The 23,037-nt window shown below is 40.4% G+C and overlaps 1 protein-coding gene across 2 annotated transcripts in view; it reads right to left on the bottom strand.

The window, feature by feature from the left end:
* rad50 (RAD50 homolog, double strand break repair protein) overlaps nucleotides 1–7,951 on the bottom strand; it is a 32,673-nt gene extending 24,722 nt beyond the window's left edge. Inside the window, exons 1-4 of one of the 2 annotated variants that reach the window (XM_036525743.1) lie at nucleotides 7,878–7,951; nucleotides 7,245–7,395; nucleotides 6,271–6,354; nucleotides 3,766–3,917 (exon numbers count right to left, since the gene is read on the bottom strand). In XM_036525743.1, coding sequence (XP_036381636.1) covers nucleotides 3,766–3,917; nucleotides 6,271–6,354; nucleotides 7,245–7,373 — 365 coding nt within the window. In that variant the 5' untranslated portion in view covers nucleotides 7,374–7,395; nucleotides 7,878–7,951. The remainder of the gene's footprint in view (nucleotides 1–3,765; nucleotides 3,918–6,270; nucleotides 6,355–7,244; nucleotides 7,396–7,877) is intronic. The other variant, XM_036525744.1, reaches the window with a different exon arrangement.
* Nucleotides 7,952–23,037: the final 15,086 nt, after the last annotated feature.

The following is a 23,037-nucleotide window of genomic DNA, read 5'->3' as shown; positions in this document are numbered from 1 at the left end:
TGGGAAGGTGTAGAACAATGCTCAAATGGATATTTCAGCATTAAGGGAGGAGGGTAGAAGGAAAAAACTACCAATTTTGACTTGTTTGCGAATATGCGGACAAGCTGCTTCTTTACAAAATACATTCTGGGACAAAACTGGCTTATAATTAGGCCAATATGGTAATTAATGTAATTTACTGAAAACTGAGACACCTGCCTGGGCACAGACTCAACTGCGTCATACAACCACTGTCATCCATAAAAATCAGCTGGGCTCCAAGTCTGCCCCCATTTGCCAATTCTCTGGGCCCTAATGTCATGTCAGTGCAAAGTGCAATTGTAAAGAGTAGGCACACTGCTAAATTTGTTCAGCAATGTGATAAATGCCCCCCTTGCACCGGGTTGGTAATTTCCTTCTCCCAAAATCGTAGGGCTTGTGCGGCGTGGGCAGTGGGGATGCCCGGAGAGGATGAGAGCGTGGTCAGGTAAAAGGTCCCTAACTGTGTGTGAGTGCAAGCAAATGCTACTGTAAAGAGCAAGTAAAGTGCAAGCTAAATTTGTGCTGCAAGAAAACAGCACTGGGCTAAAAACGCCCTGATCACGCCAAGTTGGTACTTTCCTTCCCCAAAATTGCAGCCCTTGCACTGTGTGGGAGGAGAGGGGATGTCCAGTGCAAACTCAACAAACACCTCTTGGTTCAAGTGTTATTATGTGTTTCAATGCAAAAATGACAGAGCAAAGCATTTGTGAAATTAATGCTCACTATTTAATACTCATTAGTACATTGTAAAGCCAGTCATGTTCACAGATGCCATACCATTGTTGTATAAAGTGCATTGTCACAGTACATACAGCACTCCAGGGGACATATTCCACCTCAGTAGAACTAAAACCATATTTGATGTATGATGGGTGATACAGTCAACTCTAGAATTATTGGCACCCTTCATGAAAATGAGCTAAAATTAATATATAAAAAGAACCACACATGCAATGAGTGATATCTTGGGCTTAAACAAATGGGTAAGCCTCATGCTTTAATTTTCAAACAGATTTTTGAAGCAAATTAAAGTTCTCCTTTAGCAACACAAATCTTCGTGAAAACGTAGATTCCAAAACTACTGGCACCGCAATTTTCAGTATTTTGGTAGAGCCTCCCCTGGCGAGAATGACAGCACTAAGCCTCTTTCTGTAGTGTTTAACAAGGTTGGAGCACACTTGTGGAGGGATCTTGGACCACTCTTCCATGCAGAACATTTCCAACTCATTGAGACTTGGGTTTTCTCTTGTGACCTGCCCTCTTCAAATGAGACCACAGATTTTCAATTGGGTTCAAGTCTGGAGACTGAGAGGGCCATTGCAAAACCTTGATTTTGTGTTGCTGCAACCATTTCTTTGTCGATTTTGAGGTGTGCTTCGGGTCATTGTCTTGTTGGAAGAGCCAACCACGGCCCAGTTTCAGCCCTCTGGCAGAGGTAACCCGATTTTGGGCTAAAATGTCCTGGTATTGAATAGAATTCAATATGCCACTGGAATTAACAAGAGCCCCTGGACCACTGGCAGCAAAAAACCCCCAAAGCATCAAAGAGCCACCGCCATATTTCACCGTGGGTATGAGGTGCCGTTCTTTTGTATGCAGTCTCCTTTCTTCGCCAAACATGGCGATGGTGTGCGTGGCCAAAAAGCTCAATTTTTGTCTCATCTGACCACAACACAGGATTCCAGTTGTAACTCCAATGTTGCTTGGTTCAGACGCTGGGATTTGTGTCTTGTTCTCAGGAAGGGCTTATTTCGTGGAACTCGTCCAAAAAGCTTCTGGTCATGGAGGTGGCGTCTCACTGTTGATTTTGAAACGGTGAAACTCCAAGATTCAATTAAACTTTGCAGTTGTGAAACTATGTTCTTTGGGCTCCTGTTTGCCTCATTTACCATCCTCCTCACTGTGCATGGGGGCAATATGCAGATGCGTCCCCCTCCTGGAAAATTTTCAACAGTTCCATGCTTTTCAAACTTCTTTACTACGGCCCTGATTGTGCTTACCGGTAATTTCAACTGAACAGCTATTTTTTTTGTAGCTATTCCCCAACCTATGCAGCTCAACAGCTTTCTTCTCATTTGAGTTGAGGGCTCTTTGGTTTTACCCATGTTGATGGATGACAAAAGGATTTTACCTGTGTGTTACCTCATATTTATACCATAGTGAAACAGGAAATGGTCATAGACAACAATAAAGTTCCTAGACACTAAAAGCAATATCAAGAGACATTTTTTCCCCGAAGACGCAAATTCCATTGGTTTTATGAATAGTTACCAATGAACAGTTGAATAGATGAATAGTTACCAATTTCTCCAAACATTTGAGGAAAATTAGAATCATTATATGATTATCTATATTATATTAATGTTTTTGCTCACTTTCTTGAAGGGTGCCAATATTTCCAGAGTTGACTGCATATTGTAGTGACTGGCAGCACTTTTTTACTCTTTGAAGTCAGTTGCGCTTCACTTCTACACATTTTGAGCCAAACTGTAGATCAATGCTTGGAAAAGGACAGGAAGATAGCTGGCTAGCCAGATATGCTGTCAAATACTACACGTTATGCCTGAGCTTCTTCTCCCACATAAACTAAGCAGACTGCTGGAGCTTGTGTTGCCATGACTACCAGTACCACAGTCAATGGTGCAGTTTGTAAGACACACAGAAGTCCTGTTTGTATACATAAGCCATTAAAATGCCCACACAGCTAGCTGACATTTATGCATGCATGTAAATGTAGTCCCTACGCCATACCTGGATCTCTCACACGAACAATTCTGTTTCCTCTACTGTCAATCTAAGATGGTGAATTTGGCCAAACAATGTATATGTGGGTTAATTTTTTACTTTAAAGCACAGATACACCGTCGGCAGCGTAACCACCACAGTTTAAATGTCCTCGACCTAGGGCTGCTTGATTATGGCAAAAATCATAATCACGATTAGTTTTGTCAATATTGAGATCACAATTATTTAACACGATTACTCCTTGACTTTGGAAACATCAACTTATTTTATGCTATGTAGCGCGCGCGTTACATTATATGGTTTATTATGTTTTCATTGCGTTATTAAGCTTCTCATAGTTTTCTACATGCATTTGCTATATTTTTTAATGTTAAATCATTGTTTCCCCAAAGCTAAAATTAGCTAGAATTTTTCCAATGTCGTGTTCTAATCGCACCAGTGTTAGCATACACACTAAACGGCTGATCACAACGGTGTGACCGTACGCGTGAAAGGGTTAATAAAAAAAACTTGTCAGTGGATTTTCTTGAACTTTAAATATAATTCTACTGAAAAACAAATAAAAAATAAATGTAAAAAAAAACAGATAAAAAATAATAAATAACATTTCAATAAATAATGCAGCACAATAATCATTTCATCTCGATTATCTTGTTTTCATAATCGTTGGAAGCCAAAATTGAAAACTGTAATTGAAAATAAGATTTGATTAATCGCCCAGCCCCACCCCGACCAGATTCCACCCATGTTCATCAAAAACCCTGTGCCCAACATCGTAAGAGTGGATGCCAATATAAACTTAACAGAGTAAACATCAGCATTAAAAACTTAAACCAAAAGGGAACAAAGTCAATGGGCAACTGGATTCATATGGACTAATACAGGTATAATTTTTTGCAGGAGAACTGACTGCTCACTCCACTTGACTGTCAGCTCTCACTTCCTCTCATGAGGTTCTACACAAAGGCCACGGGCACAGCTCAGAGCGGGGTAACTCACTTGATCCTGGTGATGACGCCCTCCAGGGTTTTGAATTCGGCCCTCTTGCCCTTCTGGGTGCTCTGCATGGACCTCTGGACGGCCACCTGCTCCCCGTTGACGTCTCGGAACTGAAGCCGGATCTGGGCCCGCACGTCCGTCTCGTGGGCATCCTTGGATATTCACACCACATCGTTTTTTTAACTCACGGTGCAATTAGATTCCTAATCCTGGGTCTGGTCTGTAATCCTCACCATCACATTTTACCTTGACTGAGCAATTAGAACGAGGTACAGCAAGCCTGCCAACATGAAAACTGAATGTTGCCAACTACTGACTATCAGACTACTAGAACAACCAGTTTATGCTCTACTTGACACGTATTCTACAACCTTTATACGTCATTGCTGTGCTAGCTACAGTTGAGAGGCACTGAGAGAACCTATCTTTAACATTCTCAAAAATAGGAATGACAGTCTCCTTAACAACAGCTGTCCCCACCCCCCTGCACACAGAGAGTTTTTGCTATCATTGTAAACTGTAAATGCACACGCACATTGCCTCAGTTTCAAGTTTCAGCAAAGAGGTGAACAGAACCTTGAACCGAGACCATTGCAAGGTATGTTATAGTAGCTGCCCAGAGCAAGAGGTCATCACTATTATAATTTGGAATAATAATAAAGAAATATAATTAGACTGTAATTACGTAATACTAAAAATAAAATCAGTGTTACAGTAATTGTCATACTAGCCCTGAGCAATGGATGACCATCACTGAGGTATTCATCAAAATCTTAGTCTGATTATATACTACCGTTCAAAAGTTTGGGGTCACTTAGAAATTTTGCTTGTTTTTGAAAGAAAAGCTAATTTTTTGCCTATTAAAATAACATCAAATTGATCAGAAATACAGTGTAGCCATTGTTAATGTTGTAAATGACTATTGTAGCTGGAAACGGCTGATTTTTAATGGAATACCTACATAGGCGTACAGAGGCCCATTATCATTATCGTCCTGTTTTCCAATGGCATGCTGTGTTTGCTAATGCAAGTTTATCATTTTAAAAGGCTAATCGATCATTAGAAAACCCTTTTGCAATTATGTTAGCACAGCTGAAAAGTGTTGTGCTGATTAAAGAAGCAATAAAACTGGCCTTCTTTAGACTAGATGAGTATCTGGAGCATCAGCAATTGTGGGTTTGATTACAGGCTCAAAATGACCAGAAACAAAGAACTTTCTTCTGAAATTAGTCAGTCTATTCTTGTTCTGAGAAATGAAGGCTATTCCATGCGAGAAATTGCCAAGAAACTGAAGATCTTGTACAAAGCTGTGTACTTCTCCGTTCACAGAGCAGCGAAAACTGGCTCTAACCAGAACAGAAAGAGGAGTGGGAGGCCCCGGTGCACAACTGAGCAGGAGGACAAATACATTAGAGTGTCTAGTTTGAGAAACAGACACCTCACAGGTCCTCAACTGGCAGCTTCTTTAAACAGTACCCGCAAAACACCAGTCTCAACGTCAACGGTGAAGAGGTGACTCCGGGATGCTGGCCTTCCAGGCAGAGTTGCAAAGAAAAAGCCATGTCTCAGACTGGCCAATGAAAAGAAAAGATGGGCAAAAAAACACAGACACTGAACAGAGGAAGACTGGAAAAAAGTGTTATGGACAGACGAAGTTTGAGGTGTTCGGATCACAAAGAAGAACATTTGTGAGACGCAGACCAAATGAAAAGATGCCGGAGGAGTGCTTGACGCCATCTGTAAAGCATGGTGGAGGCAATATGATGGTCTGGGGCTGCTTTGGTGGTGGTAAAGTGGGAGATTTGTACAGGGTAAGAGATCTTGAAGAAGGAAGGCTATCACTCCATTTTGCAACGCCATGCTATACCCTGTGGATGGCGCTTGATTGGAGCCAATTTCCTCCTACAACAGGACAATGACCCAAAGCACAGCTCAAAACTATGCAAGAATAAGAGAAGAAGCAGTCAGCTGGCATTCTGTCTACAATGGAGTGGCCAGCACAGTCACCGGATCTCAACCCTATTGAGCTGTTGTGGGAGCAGCTTGACCGTATGGTACGTAAGAAGTGCCCATCAAGCCAATCCAACTTGTGGGAGGTGCTTCAGGGAGCATGGGGTGAAATCTCAACAAATTGACAACTAGAATGCCAAAGGTCTGCAAGGCTGTAATTGTTGCAAATGGAGGATTCTTTGATGAAAGCAAAGTTTGAAGGACACAATTATTATTTCAATTAAAAATCATTATTTCTAACCTTGTCAATGACTATATTTCCTATTCGTTTTGCTATATTTCCTAGTCAAACTCATTTCATGTATGTTTTCATGGAAAACAAGGAAATTTCTAAGTGACCCCAAACTTTTGAATGGTAATGTATTTTTATAATAATCAGGCATACAGCATCCAGCTCTTCTCAGGACCCAGGGAAAACCATAAAGACATTCAGAATACATTTTTTGTTTCCTTTCTAATGGCAGCGAACTGTTGTTGTTTGACGAAAATCCTTACCTTTGGGTCATGAACAAAGGTACTTCCTTTACTGCCTGGTGGGAAGTCTCCTGATGTGACATACTTAAGACACTCAATGATGGTCTGTGGATCAAATACAGACCAAAGAGTTAAATTTCAATCAAAAGAAATTCCTCAAAACAATCAATACAGTAAAAGTAATTTAACCACAAAAATAGTAAAATTCAGTAAAAAAACATAGAATAACTGCCCCATAATTGCAACATTTCAGTTTTAAACAGACAGTATTTTTTAATCTTGGGGGGAAAAAAAACTTCAATCAGCCTCATAACAAAATGAATGAGATATGACTGAGAGGCATACACGTTGTACAGTGGGGTCATCACTTCTGCCAATCCAGCTTCTTTTACAACTTTGCAACTTTTGATATAGAACCGATATACACAAAAGTGTGCAGTCATATTATTTCTTAGTGATGCATGTTGTATGTACGACCTTGTATGGCTCCTACGATATGAACACACTACAATGCAAAGTTTGATCTCCAACGTTTTTAAGACTACTGACCCATTATTTGTCTAAATCGTTTTGACTTCCCGAAGAACGACTGTAAGCAGATATATCTGTGGTTAATGAACATAGTCTTTTCTTAATGCGCGATGACCGAAAATAAGACGCAGGTCTGGAAAACGAGTTACATGAAACTACAGAGGACACCAGCATTTGACTTGCACAGTACTGTATATGTGTGAAACACGCCCACATCGTCCAAGAAGCCACTGTGCTGTTTTCCCGTCTGCGCCTGGACGGGCAGCCCACAAACGCTACTTGCGAATAATAACCCCAGACAGGCGTCAACTCCATTCACAGACATGCGGAGCACCGCAATCATCGGGTTTTCGCCGGAAATGGGTGCGAACGCCGAGCTTTTTTACGTTGCAGCTTGATTACTTTGTAAATTCTGTTAGGTAGCTGCTAGTAATGTTGCTGACACGACGTGTGGCGGTACGAACCGTTTTGCCTGCCCCGTTGGGTCCCACCAGCACTGTCAGGGGGGTAAAGAACGATATAACCTGCTTGTCCTTATCCTCCACTCCAAAACTCCTCACTCCAAGAATGCTCATCTTCTCGATCTTGGACATCTTGATCCTGTTTGTCTTCTTACTGGAAAAAAGTATAGATGAAATCTGTAGCTTTTCTCAATCAGAACAAGTGTGGCAGAGAAAAGCATAGCTCACACAAGTCGTAGCAATCAAGCTGCACCAACGTTAGACAGCTAACTCGAAACTGCTTTCCCCTAAAAACACACGCTGACACTCCATAACAGCAAAGAGCTAACATCGCTAGCCTTTTTCAGAACTGGACACATGCACACCATACAATCCCAAGCAAACTTTGCAAGGCTACTAAGCTAATTTGTTTATTTATGTGTGGAGTGTTACAGCTAAGCGTGGACCATGTAACAGCAACGTCAGGCAGCTAACATTAGGTACGTGTTTGGCGAACCGGTTTGCTAAATCGCAGAAGTGAACACTGGACAAGTCAGGCAGCAAGCTATAATTTCTAAGGGTCTAACTTAAATGTCTGCGTGCTAGTTATAAAGTCTCGACATTTTTAACAACCAAAAAAGCATAATGCGAGTTTACCAGCAAGTATTTGTTTTGAAAGTGAAGGTACCCACTGTCTCCTTTGCCGCCTCTTGACGTTCTTACGCTCTGACGTGTTGCGTCGTAGAACCCGCTGAGAAACTACGTAGCCCGCAAGACGTCAGCGTGAGCCGTAGGTGACTGGTATGTCACCTTGATGCAACTCAATGCTCCATTGCATGTGCCATCTTGAACCGGGAGCCCCCAAATTAGGAGCAGAAGAGTTTAACACACAACAGTAGCAAGCGCATCAAACACCACGCTGTGGCTCTGCAAATAAACTTTACATCGTGTAAGAGACTACAGTCTGATTAGAAGGAGAGGCAAAAATTTGGCAGTGTCATTGCTGAAAGACCACAGCAAGAATATTCCTCTACACAAATCATTTATCACAAAATATTGTACAATTGACAAGAGGTTATATGCAACCCCTGGAGCTCATCCAGAACACCGCTGTTAGGCTGGAACACAACCTAAGCCTTTCCATGTGTCTCCCCTCCTGATTTCCCTGAGGTGGGCACCCTGTAACAGATCACATCTTTTTCAAAGTTGGTGTTAGCCTCTTCAGACTGTATCTTGGCCACCCTCCCTTATTTATATCGTGTAAATCTTTCATTTTCATTTTCTTTAATTCTATTCATGGACTTTGAAATGAGCTATTGATCTTTTTGTGGCACTTGCTTTGTAATCAGTACAGCAATGGCTGTTTATAGAGCTGTGTGACAGACTGACACATGTGGCCTTATGATTCACTTTGCAATTAGTACCAGATAAGAGCCTCTACCAAATGGCTACATACAAATTCAATCTACGGACTATAGTGCCTTTACATTTGTAGCAGTTCTGCTGATGTTATACCTGCGTGACGACAAGGATAGTCTGAACAGACCTTGCTCAGGAGTACCCACACTGTAACAGCATTGTACGTTTTTCATCGTTTGACCCAACAATAACCACGTCAATCATAGCATTAATACAATGTGTGTTTTTTTTTTTGCTTCATAATCACCTCAGGGGCCAACCATGAAGGTCTGAAGAGGCCACGTAGGCCATGCAATGGACCATAGCATAAGCCAGTCTCTGAAGTCAAGTTTTCCACATGGCAGGACCAGAAGAACTGTAATTTTCACATCATTCAGCATTTTGTTTGTTTGTCAATAGTTGGGCTGTTGCTAAGTAGGAGTCGAAAGTGTCTGATTGTAAAATAATTTTATCAACTCAGCAAACAGTCAGTGTAATGTCAGATAAAGCAGTAAGATTCTCAGAATGTTCATCATTGAGCTGATCATGTGCACATCAGGCAGACTGTTGATACCACCCTAAATAGTAGTCATAGACTCAATTATGTTTAAAATGTAGGCTTGGGTAATCAGTGCACACATTGACTTTACTGAGCTTATTTAACAACTGGAGGAACATTATAACAATTACGTAAGCCCCCCAGAGACTGGCCAGGCAAACAAATGAATATGATACAAATGTGAGAATTATACAAACATATGATTATTTTTACTGTAATTTAAAATAATTTGTATCTATCACAAACCATTTGATAATACAGGAATACAGTGTAATCAAGGAATGTTATTGATGCATTTTTCTTTACAGATTTTTTTAATTTTCTGTTTGAATTCTTTATTTTATGTTGAGATCTTAACAAGTGAATAAAAGATGTTACTTTCTCTTATGGCAATGGCAGCTCTTACCCTCTTAAATGATTTTGGGTGTGTAATAAACTGAATGCTTACTGGTTAGCTCTGAAGCCTCGCCCATGTTTTTGTACAGAATATTTCTTTCAGGTTAAGGTTAAATGAATTTGTATGTATAAATGTTTGTGACCCGTTGCAATTGACTACAGCCTGTGGTATTTCAGCACTGTGTCATTGCCTTGAATAGTACATCTGAACAGGAACTGCCACTTCAAAGTATGCCAACAATCTGCTCATGTCTCATGTTTGGTGCTTCTGTGAGATGGTCAGACTGACAGTGTGACAGTTTATCAGGGGAACATACCATGTAAATGTTAATACGATTCGTTTTTACCCAAACTATATGTTTAACTTTTCCCAGACAGGTGAATTTTCATTATGCACATCCACACATATTCACTCATGCATGACCTCATTTCCTGCTTGTTAACAGCGCTTCCTGGGCTACCTCATGGTTGTTCCAATCGTCACACACCTCCACGCAAACTTCCCCTTTTCGAGGTATAAATGCAAGCATGTAGTCTGTAATGATCGTTACTAGAAATCGTCTCTTTGCAGATACACCATGATGAAATGCATTTACCTCTTCATTGCCTTGTTGCATCATTTCGTCAGGCCTGACGATTTAGACAGGGAGATGACAAAGAATCTCATTGACCTCAGTGAACAACGAGATCATTTCTACTTTGTAAGTACAGTGCCTTTATTTTATTTTATTTTATTTTATTTGGAGGAGCAGGAGAATATTTTAAGTGTGCAGGAGAATATATACAGCACCTCACAGTTTTGGGAACATATCAAATACTAAAAATAAATTTTAAGCAAGGGTCCTACCCTGTTTATAAATTATACATCATTATTGTATGATGATTTTATGATAGCATTCATACAACCCAAATAGGGACAGGCATTTCACACACCTGCACCTGCTCATCAGAATCGCTTTATTCGCCAAATGTACAATGTACACAGGAATTTGACTTGGTGATGAAGCTCAGTGAAACAAAAAGATATCAGAATAAGACATAGAAGAGCACACTAGGATTAAGTAAAAGTGAGAGTAAAAGGAGAAACATGATAAAATAAAATAACTGTAAGTAAGAATACATATACAAGTTAAGTACAAGAATATTTGCACAGGTTAAGTAATAATGTATGCTACATTATGCATATTATGCATACATATTGCAGTCCTGGCATGACTGTTCAGATCCGACAAAGTTGGATTGTTCTTGTCAAGATTATTTGTTATTAGTTTCAATTCATAGTCCAATGCTTGTTACTCAAGATTTATGTTGCATATGATCTTCAGCTGGATAGTGTCGTGAATAGGGACTGAAACCTGAACATTTCCTGCGCATTGTGTAAAAATAGCACCTGCGATAACAATGTGTGAGGGCCTCAGTGAGGGTTGGCTGCTCAGTATTGGCCCAATTGTAGTTAGCAAGTTAAGATGATTGTCCTGTAGTGGTTTTCATATGGTCTCATGTTATTTTCCTCACATAATAGCTCACTGAGGGATCCCTTCAAATATAATACATCAATTCCATGCAAAGTTTGGCAAATGATTATGATTCCTCAGCTGTCTTTTTCACAAACTGTGTCCCTTTCTCCATAGAATACAACTGTCTTTCATCTGCCAAACACGTCAATGCAGTACCATGTAAGTTGTGCTCTTGCTGTTTTACTTTTTTTATGGTTGTGTAATTGTGAGGTATTTTACTCCACTAAATGAAATAACCCCTCTGAAGGTCTTCTGACATTATCTAAGCAATTTAACTGCATAGTTGCCCTGTGGCCACCAGGGGGCCCCCTCGGACCGAATTTTTTAGCAACCCAAACCCAAATCCAAACCCAGGTTTGTTTTTTATTTTGTTAACTTTTTACGGTACAAAAAATTTCAACACCAAAGAAAAAAAAACACACAAGGGAGTCTCTCCTGAAGTTCTTGGGTTTTGGAATGGCCACTACCAGGCTTGTCTGACCGCAACAATGAGGTGAGAAAAATGACAATCCTCTACTTCACTCGCATGCAGCCAATGACTACTTCTCATCAGATTGCACACCACAGCAATGTGGGAGCTCATGGAGAATAGGTGTTATGCTGTCAAAGTCATCTGACAGACTCATAGACACCAGACAGGTTGCAGGGTGCCTGAGGGCTGTGAGACAGCGTAACCTGGGCTGACAGACCCACCCATATCCTCAGTGAAACCTATTTTTGTTATCCACTGTGGGCTGCCATCATCGTCGGCTAATGACATGACTGAGATTGAACGTGATCTGTAAAACACAACCGTGTGCTCAAGGCAACGTCTTGACCATTGAACTCAGGAGCTTTCTTCTCTTACTTTATTCCATTTACAACAGACCAAGGGGTGAAATCTCCAACACTAGTAGTAACCTCAACTTTGATGAACTGTCAGCTATATAAAAAAATGTAAAGTAACCGCAGCTCCCCTGAGTTACCTTATTCAATCTTATATTATGTCACTAATCTTCTGCATGTTAAAAGTGGTGTATTTTTATGTTTACCTACACATCATCTCACCTTCCACCACTAAAAACAAATGTAGCATATTAGCATAACACTACTGAATGTCAATATCATTTCCGCTAACCAGACACAGTAAGAGGGTTATGGAGTTTTAAAAACTAGAACCAGTGGTGGATGTCTACATGCTGTTAAAAATATATAAGATAATTCTGAAATATATAGGATTGTCCAATTTGGAAGCAAAATCTGTTGATGTGAAGATTTGAATATTTACTGATTAAACATTCTGCAGACTTGTAGGAGTAAAGAATGCTACTGAATCTTCTAATATGACCTATACATTATTTTTAGATTTTTTTTATATATGACAGGTTCAAAAGAATGGCCATTTCATGTAGTAACTTTGAGCCAAACACATGCTATGTTGTATTTCAGTGCCACTGTAAAAAGCCCTTTGCCCAAGGGCTGCTGGAGCTGCTGAAAACTATACAGACCAAAGGATCAAACCAGAACCACAGCATACCAATCATCACGAAAAAGATGAAGAATAACATAAAAGTACTGCTTAAAAGTGAAAGCAAGGTTTGTACTGAAGACTTTTTTTTTGATTGAGTAGCACTGAACATTTTTGAAACTGCTTGCATTTCAGAACCACTTTCCTACAGATATTATAACACAGTGTCCTGTCAGCTCCATCCATACATCAGAGTGTCTACACAAGCACTAACAGACCCTAAGCATCTTGCAATTAATCTCAGTTTGGTAATTTTACATTGTGATGTCATGAATCTTTTTGCCATGGGGCACAACAAACATGCTGGTTTTTCTCCCAGATAAACTATGCTACTAAGATAAGTGGCTTAACTGAGCTGATAATTGAATACCAACTTGAATTGGACACTTATAATGTTTACACTTGCTGACTTCCTTTAAAAGCGGGATCTCCATATTTGTGAATCCTTTTTTTTAGTGCGATGATATCAGGTGATTACATTTATGTCTTTTTTTAAGGGAGAAGATGTTTGCCAGATGGACCAAGCCGTAATAACCCGGGAATCTGCACGTAAGGGCATATACAATGAGCGCATCTTAACCAAGTACAAGAAGTGTGTGCAGAGCTGGAATGAAAACTGCTCCGGATAAACAGAAAAACAACAAATGCACAAGGAAACAAAGAGGCGTCTTCATGAAGCATATTTATTGAATTTATTTATTACTGATCATAGCATTTATTTAATATTTAAGGATATGTTAAGTTATCATTTAATGTATTGTGTCTTTGGTGTGTATCTGATAACACAGAATATTCATATGTAAGGAATACAATTTTATTTTCTTACCCAACAGTGCATATTTTGTAATAAATGTAATATTTATTTCAATGTATGTCATTTTAATCCTTTTTTGGTTGTTGAATTTTTATGAAAACATAAACCATGCATGTCTCTACATTTTGAATGTTGGTAGATACACAGAAAATGATATTAGAACCTTGAAATAAATTTTTAAGATTAATCGTACAATGAAGCACCAGGAACAGAGTTAGATTGGATGTAATTAGCATGTACGAAGAGCAAGAGTGTTTTTTGATGCTGTTGTTTTCCAGAGACATACTCACCTATCTGAAGTCTTAATCATAGTATAGTCTGGATTCAGGGACCACCTGAGGCACAGCTGGTAAGCCTGCTGCAGAATAGACTATGCACTGTATGGGCATGACACCGGGGTGGCAGTGTAGCATAGTGGTAAGGAACAGGGCTAGTAACCAAAACGCTGCAGATTCAATTCCCTGCTGGGGCACTGATGCTGTATCCTTGGGCAAGGTATTTAACCCACAGTTGTTTCAGTAAATAGCCAGATGTATAAATGGATAACATGTAAAAATTGTAACGTGTAAGTCGCACTGGGTAAGACTGTCTGCTAAATGACAGTAATGCAATATAATGTAATGGGCATGACACTGAACCAAAACACTGGAGGGCACTGTAGGCTTGACTAAAAAGTTGTCTCACTGCCAATATGCCGACTTGGTGATTATTATATAAAGAATGCCTGCTCTATTTACAGGGCTTAGCAAGATTTTAAGTGACCTCATTCTTAACTTACCTACTTTGATTATTTGCACACTCATCCACATGAAGATGAAACAATTAAATAAAAAATAAATTTCTACCAACCCAGGTTAACTGGTGTTGAGATAGTTATATTGTAAAATTATAGTTAATTAATAAATCAGTTATTACTTGTTAATAATGGATAGTTGTATGTGGTAAAAATACATTCATTGAATGTTGATACATTTCAAAAATACTCAAAAAGTTTATATTCAGATAATTTAGTCACCCCAAGTCCCAGATGTCAGTGATGAAACTGCATTCACATCACCACTTTCAACTGTTAACACATTTCTTGCTGACACGCTATTGGCTGTCAAAGTATTTAAATTTTGTAAGAGAATAGCCATATTGTCATCTCAGTGGAATTGTACGCTGGGCTCTCAGACACTCGCAGATGCCTCGCTGAGCTGAGGAATGATTGATGAACCCCGTGACATCAAGTGATCATCACTAACACTGATGACCATAGAGCAGAACAGAGGGAGGGAGCCAATGAGAACCCAGTCTTAGAGATAACACTGGGTGAGAGTGAAGGAGGTGCTGTGTAAAATTAAGAAAAAAAAAGAATCCAGCCTGAGGAGAAATCATCATAATGAGTTTGGCAGTAGCTGAAATAAAAAAAAATTACAAAGCAGTTAGATTGAATGGCCTCGCTAATTTTAATCGAGGCCAGTTAATTCTTTTGTGTTTGGTGTGGCATTACCCAGCAATTTTTCAAAAATGATTACGATTGTGTTCTGGACTTGGAATTACGGGGCTAAAAATAATGGTAAAAGGACAGGAGTGTGAGAGAAAAGGGAAGATTAAGAGAAAAATAAATAAATAAATAGATAAATAAATAAATGCATTTGTCTCCCACAGCATAACAGAAAAAACTGCAGCCATCTGGAAGAAGGACGGCTGTACAGACGGTAAGTTATTTTGCTATATTGCTGGGGGTTGGGGAGAGTTCACACCAGACTGAGGGGATTTGAAGGCTTTCGGAACCACCTGTAGACTGTGTGCTCACACTGTGCCACTCAGTGACAGAACGAGCAGACCTCTCGCTCGCACTGTGACTCAAATCCACGACTGCCCCCTTTCTATTTTCGGATATGCCGGACGCAGGTGATGCCAAGTGCCCCAGAGATGCGCTGTAATTAAAAATCCAATCCTGCCGGCGACAAACGTCACTCTATGGCAGACAGCAACCTCCCCACCAAAGGGCCGAAAACAAAGAAAAATCTCTTCAAACTCTCTGCAGGACTGAATGACTACCCCTTTCAGTCAGGCACATGGTTACATTATAGAGTGGGCAGGCCATCGGGCAAAACATTTTGCGAACTGGTCTGGTAACCAGATGGTTACAAGTTTGAGGCTCAGCAGGGGAACTGCTGTTGTATGCTTAAGCAAGGTATTCAACCCAAACTGCTTCTGCGAACTACTATCGGTATGGATGGATAGCACTAAATGCTGAAGTCCAGGGTATATATTCAAGATGTGTGCAAAGCAAATAAGTGATGACATTCAGGCAGTCAGCAAACATTACAGGACTTAAGTTTGCCATCCCTATGAGAGACTTATTCTAAGGTCTGTGAAACCAAATCATGCAATTCTCTGTCTCTGTATCTGCTGAAATGGAATGGACACTCCCACGACATGGTGTAGATTCACCTTTCAAGTCTCAAAGAGGTGTCACCGTGGCTGCGCTCCACTGAATTGACATTTAAAGACCTGAAGCAGTGTGCCTCTCGGAAGAATTGCCCCCACAACCCCACTGAGAAAGCCAATATTTCACTTCAGACTGATGGGAATAGTTGGTGACACACATGTGCCGCTGTAACAGAAAGTCCCCCGGAATAGAAAGGAGCATTGATTTCTGCATCAGTGGTAAATAAGATCCCAGGTGCCCCAGCAGTGCTGTCATAGGTGTACCACCTCCAAGGTGGATGAAAGGTTAGGCCTGACAGTTTGTTTCTTCCAAGGGATGTAGAATGCCAGTTGAGGGAAATAAATGTGTCAAGTGTCTAGGAGAGATGTGATTTTTAACTGTGCTATGTTCCATAATGCGTTACAATAAGGTGTGGCAGCAGAGGGATGTGTGTTGTTTCTGATTGGTTAGGGGAGGAGCGGACTCTGCAGAGGAGTGTCGCAGATTAGCAAGGGAGCCATAGTGAATTGCAGCCATGCCGCACTGGGAGAGCACTGGCTCACCTTTTCTTCCGTTCGATGAAATATCGAACCACGGTCAGCAGCCGAGAGCCAGCTACGAGATTAGGCAGAGGCTCTGATGATGTGGTGAGGTCTGAAGGAGAATCCCTAATGCGCTGGGAAGACAATGAGAGGGCTCTCATCAAACAGCTGTCAGAGGCTGTCTGCTCTGAACGACAGGGATATTCCCCTCCAGCATTCAGACAGGCTAAATTCTTGAGATTTTGAATGCCAGTTCCGAAGATCTTGAGAAAATTCCGAAGGCTCCCTGAAACACGTTATTTTTCAGTCAAGAGGTTTCATTCAGTTTATGGCTTTTCACCGGTGGGAGGCACACTCAGTATTGCAATACTTATTTGTGAATTTTATGCATCTAAATTCCACTTTAACAAGCTTGTGTGCATGGATAAAAGAGCGGACAAATCCGGTTGATGAGTTTTAGCAACTGTTGAGGAAAGAAATCACAAAAAGGCAATAAGAATCACTGCAGTCCTTCCGGTCACATCAGTACCAAATGGTACACTGTACCCTGCGCCAGGCATTTCTTTTTTTGAATCTTTTTTCCAAAATCTAGCCATTAACAATGAAGCTACAGGTATGATTACGCTGTGAGCTAGAGCTGTTTTGCCTTCATGTTCAGTCCTAAATATAAGGAATCTCCCTTTTTTGGTCTGGCTGTGAGACATAAACAGACCTATTTTTCATGTCTCAAGCCCTGTGCTTTATATTTTTGTGATCTACAGTATTAAGCATGCATATTTCTGTGACTAACAGCTAACTGTCTGTGTCCTGCCAGTGATAAAAAAGAAGCCCATTGTAAGTCATGGCCCTAATTCTAGGATTAATACATCTTTTATCTACTGATGTTGCTATTTGCTATTCACCTGCAGTTTCTATTCAAAACCCACCACTGACTAACAACAAAAAACTATAATGTGAATCTTATTAATAATATGATTAACAATATGGCTCAAAATTAAATAATGTTGTCTGGGACTTTCAGAAGAGTCTCATCTTTCAGATGAGCCAGAACTTGTTAATTAGCCTGAGCTCCCTGGTGCAATCAAATCAAAGGTGTGATGTAGTCAAAGGTGGCTTATAATCAAAGGGACAGAGTGAAAATGAATTGTGACTCCATCCCATTAAGCTTTATGTGCAAAATGTCTGTACCGTGCCCCCCCAACTATCACTTATTAATTACACCATTATCTTCCCCATTATGTGCCTTACATATTTAATTGCTTGCATTTATGCAAATTACAGAGATCAACCAGCCCACCTTGGCATCAGATGAGAGACCTTTAATTTACTGTAGCACCAGAGACCGATGTAAGCCCATCTGTTCTATCTGATCACTTGTGGCAAGTGCTCTCTGTCTCATTAAGGACTGAATTAGCTGTTACCTCAGTAAGGGTGGCTTTCTCGTCGTAGGGCTCAAGCTAAGCGAAGCACGTGCTGATACCATAATGGTACCCCTCTCCTTTGAACTTCATTCTTAAGACTCAAATCACAGCATATGGATTTAAAAGACTATACTACACTCAGCCTGTTCAGATGAAGTGTTTTCAGCAGTGGCAGTCGGGCTTAACAGTATGCCGGTGTCTTTGTGTCAAGAAAATGACAGAGATTGACAACATTCACTTGAAAAGACAAACAAACGCCCCTCTTCCTAATGGGTATGCATATCCCTGAATACAAAGAAGCTGTGGATGGCACAAATACCCCAAAGAAAAATTGCTGGAGAAATAGAAGACAGATGTTGGGAACAGACAGAAACGTCATACTTACAGGCCACTGATTTCCTACATTTTACTACTTTGCTTTGTTCTGCACACACCCCAATATACAGTAACTTACACAGATTACTTTTTATTTCATTTGATATATTTACTCAGCTGCATATTTACCAAAGCATTTGCATTGCTCAATGCGATACAGCCACAGCTAAAAAGTACCGTTAGATGTGAGGACATCCAGCTCATACTTTGCACGATTCCTTGATCTGAGGCCTGCATAGATAGAAAGACAGGTGGAGGCCATGATGTAGCCCTCGAGGCAGTTCCCAATTCCTGCTCTGTGCTCTGTGTGTGTGTGTGTGTGTGTCTCTTCTTCACTGTTACAGGGTAACACCAAAATGCATAAGAGATGTGGTACACGCAAGCTGTGAGCAGAGAGTGCTCAGAGCACAACCGGCCGGAGGAAGAGCATGCCAGGCGTCAAGCGCAGAGCATGTGTGATCAGTAGATGAGGCGGTGAGAGAGAGGTGGTGAAGGAACCAGGAGCCTGGCCAGGAAAAGCACAACAAAGGTCAGCTCCCCATTTCAGACTGCACCAAGTTAATTCCAGTGTTCACGGAACACAAAAGTATCAACATGCTCTAATCCAGATAAACCCTATTGATTGTGTTTCATCTGTGCTGCCGTCTCCTCTAATGGGTACAGATTATTGCTCAGTCTCATAAATAGAACACACTAAGAGGTTTGTTGGAAGTGAAATTAGTACATAGTTACTGTGGAGGGATATTCCTCTGTACACATCTCTACATTACTTCTGCAGCTGTTTCCATCAAGTCTCTAACCCTGGCGTTTTTACGATGTATAAATGACTGATAAAGCTTTAAAAACAGCCCAGGATAATTTCTTGGTATACACAGCACAGGGATTACTTTGCTCAGAATGTATTTGGTAGCTTTAATAATTTCTACTTACTGTAATACATGGACAAAAATAATGTGATCCAGTGAAAAGAGTCCACATGTACTGTTATGACCTATATCCAACCTGGGCATCTAACCTTGCCCTTACCTATACTGGACATAACGAGGGGTGGTGTATGTGCAAGCGTGTGGATATGCAAAGGAGAGATAAAGAAAAGAAACCGAAACAAAATAAAAGGCACTGCTCCAAGGTAGGAGGCTCACAATCCCCAAGAAGCACACAGGTTCAGTTAGCTATTCTCTCAACAGCCTTTTTTCATCATTGGTTGTCAAGCCAGGGGGTAGCTAGGTTGTAACAGTACATTATGCAGCTCTATCTTCTCCAGCAGGTCTTCAGATGCAAGAAGAGAATAATACTGCAAAATCTTGCTTGTAACTCTTTTATGTGCTGTGTTGTAGAGCAATTGCTATTTCCTCCCCTGACTCTCATCCACTTTTGTGGCCCTCTGGAGAGTTTCGGTAAATAAATAAATAACTGTTTCCATCAACAAAGTGATTTATGTGCTTGTATGGTGGACTACTCCACAGGCTGCCACTGGTCACAGATGTCTGTAATGCTTTTTAAAGCATCCCCATCCATCACCTCAGTCACAGCTGTTTGGAGCAGTGGCTGCTATGATCTTCTTGGTGAGTATATGGTGACCCGTCACTGGGCGCAAAATTGGCTTTAAAAGACAACTGCATGCTGGGTAATCAGGGTTCCTGCGGGGGTCTGTACGCCACTATTTTCTTGGCAGTAGGTTGTAGCTGTGTCAGAACGGTGAAAAAATAAACACAGCCAGACAGCAGTGGATTAAGCCTGAAATGTTTTCAAGCCCTATCTATTGGGGATGATATAAATGGCATTAGTGCCAAAATAGGACATGGTTTCCCACTTTTTAAAGGGTATGAATACGGAAGCATCAAAGAGATGTCCAGGAAAAACTGTCTGGACAGCTGTGGGGGGCAAACTCAAATGTCTGAATTTCTCTGATTCTTCCTTGGCAGTGAATGAACTGACAGACCTGTGAAGGATGGTGGTCTATCTGAAAGTTCTGCAACTCACCTTAGGCCTGCATCAGGTGCCTGTCACCATGATGTCATATGATCTGCAGGTCATGTGACATGTAAGATTTTACTGTGCAGCAGGAGACATCAGCAAACAGCATTGTGAGTATGGGAGAGGGAAGCATTCACTTGATGGGTGCTACATCAGCTGGATGGACACTACATTTTAGCTACTCAGTATCACAACAGCACAAGATATTATGTTCTCACAAAGTCAATACTATGGTGTTGCACAGCCTAATCAAGAGAGCCATATTAATCTTAGCTTTGCTATTTAGGTTCTGACATGCAAAACACTGCAGGTCTTCTGCCTTCCCCCACCAGAAGTGAGATATTGAATGTTTATTCAATGAACTTAAAAAAGCATGTAATGATTGTTCAGCCAAAGAAGCAATAGGCACATCTATAAAATTGATGCTTATGGATCGAAATGCTCAATAGTGTCAGTACTTTACACATACAGTTAAACATATCTGACTTTGGTTCTCCTATAACATGATCTTTAAATAAATCCAACTTGCCCACTAACTAGTTAGCTTTGTTATCATTTGAGAACCAATACTAATGGCAGAGAAGGGCAATTACTGGCAGGTAATATTGGTTGACAGATAAATCAGCCAACTCCTAATGTAAAATCATTATCATCCGGCAATATTATTTTCAATATTTACAGCCCCTGCCAAACAGTAAAAAAAGAATTGATGTCAGTACTTGATACTGCTCTCAGTGAAATGTCTTCTGAGCTGTGCAGAAAATTCTCTGTGCTAGGGGTACAGTCTCTTTGTTTTCCCACCGACGTCCTTACACAATGTAATAAATTACTTGTTTCAGGTTGGACTAGATCACTGCACTTGGTAAAATGGATGTTTGAGTCCCCTTGAATTGTAGCACCTGGAAAATGGATTTGCATCCTTGCTGGACAGAGTACATTATATTCACAGATTTAAGGCAGGCCCATGATCTCCAAAGTTAATCTGTTCATCCGCAAATAGAATACAATTGTTGTGCTCTCACTTACTGCTTAAGTATTTTAACTTGGTGTGCGATGTGAATGTTCTACTATCGGCAACAGCTTTGCACTCTTGGTGATTTTTTTAATATGTTTGACTATCTTTGTAATTTTGGGAATACATTTTGACCATGATAGTTCCTTGGTGCAAAAACAAGGACTCTAGCAGACATCAAACATTTCCTCACTTTTAATCTCAGCCTTCTGTGAGGCCCATATTAACACTTTCTGCATAGTATTATCTTGTTAGATTTTTGATGTTTGGCTTAGTTGTTATTATTCTGTTTGATCTGTTTGACCCAAATAAACATGTAAACTTCATTGAAAAAAAGAAGAAAAAAAAAAAAACAAAACAGCACAGTATGTCTACAATCTAAACTGACTTTATATTGCTCTCCGTCCCTAAAGCATCCTGTTAACCTCCTACAGGGTGGACTGTACACCTAATACAAATACAAAAGAGAAATGCTCAAATAAACTTTTACATAGAGTATCTATGGGATAAAGCATCAGTCATGCATGATAATTTAACTTTCTGATCTAGAATGGTACAGTACATGATACAGTGTGCCATGATATATTTACCCTCTAAGGACATTGCATTTGGCTCCATATGTGTGTCTGTCTGCATCTAACATCAGAGTGATGAAGGGGAGAGGGCTTGCAACCTCTGACTGTACTCATCAGCTCTCATTTTTTATCTCTAGTTTTACAGAAAAATGCCCAATCAGCTTTCTTTCTGGATGCATCTGAATAGCTGACAGCTGTATCTTCATTTAGGACACAGTTTAGGACGTTTGTTCAAGGAAGCTGAGGCGTGAATCCTAAAGTGTGGTACGAGCTGGTCGTAGGCGTACGTTTGGGGTGACTTTAAAAAAAAAAGAGACTGTGGCCTGGGCACGGAAAAATAGCCTAGAGATGGAAACAGATACAAGGTGTTCATTTTCTTAAACAAAGGTGGTATAGAGTTCTGCTTTGAGTTCTTCTTCTCTATGTGCGATAATCTATTGATGTTACACTGGTGTTAAGTGTGGGAAACGGCTAAAGGTACCACTGCTCAAAGACAAAGGTGGGCTATCTTTCTATGTGAGGAAATCACATCTGTGCATAAATGTGATGCCACTGTGTTTGAGCCACACAGTGCTGACAACCACCTCCGTAAGGGGTCTAGACCGTTAGAAACAGATTATAGTTTTGCATGGTTGCACAGATGGTTGCCATTTATAATTGTGTCATGTCGATTTAAGAAATGAATTCTGAGTACTCCCATATTTTTTTTCCCTCTTCATAAATTAATTACTCAAACTTGCTGAGGTATTTTCGAGGATGTGATTCACATTAGAGGTCACAGTGACAAACTTGTGCTGGTTAGACTACAGCAGTCTCCCAACAAGGGCATCATTATGGGTTCAAAACTTTTAGGAGACAGGGCGCCAATGGAATCAGACAAGGAGGATATGTCAGATATGCAGAAGGCAACCTGCACTTTTTCATTTCAACATTCTTTGAATTTAGAGAGGATGCTTTTAATTAATTTCCACTTCCCCTGGGCATCTTGTTGCTAATTCTGGATTCTGTAACCGCTTCACCGATGAAACACCACAATGCCCCGAACCACAGGGAATAAGCTTTTGGAATAAAAGTTCTCATTAAGCCTTCTAGGGAAGATGCCAGGTACTTCTGTCCACCTCTCCATCACTAATAATGTCCTTGGAAGTCTCTTCACCTCTTGCAATACATAATGAAAATTACTTTTCAATTAGGCTCAATTTCAGCATGTGCCATGTCAGACATTCATTGTCCTTGTCTTCAGGTCACTGACACAAAGATGTCATCTGTTTCACTTGTCAGCTCTGCAGCTCCTTGGTTTCACTT

This window comes from Megalops cyprinoides, chromosome 3 (assembly GCF_013368585.1).
Source record: "Megalops cyprinoides isolate fMegCyp1 chromosome 3, fMegCyp1.pri, whole genome shotgun sequence".
Lineage (NCBI taxonomy): Eukaryota > Metazoa > Chordata > Actinopteri > Elopiformes > Megalopidae > Megalops > Megalops cyprinoides.
Note: the sequence above shows the minus strand (reverse complement) of the source record. Positions and strands in the feature narration are given on the sequence as shown.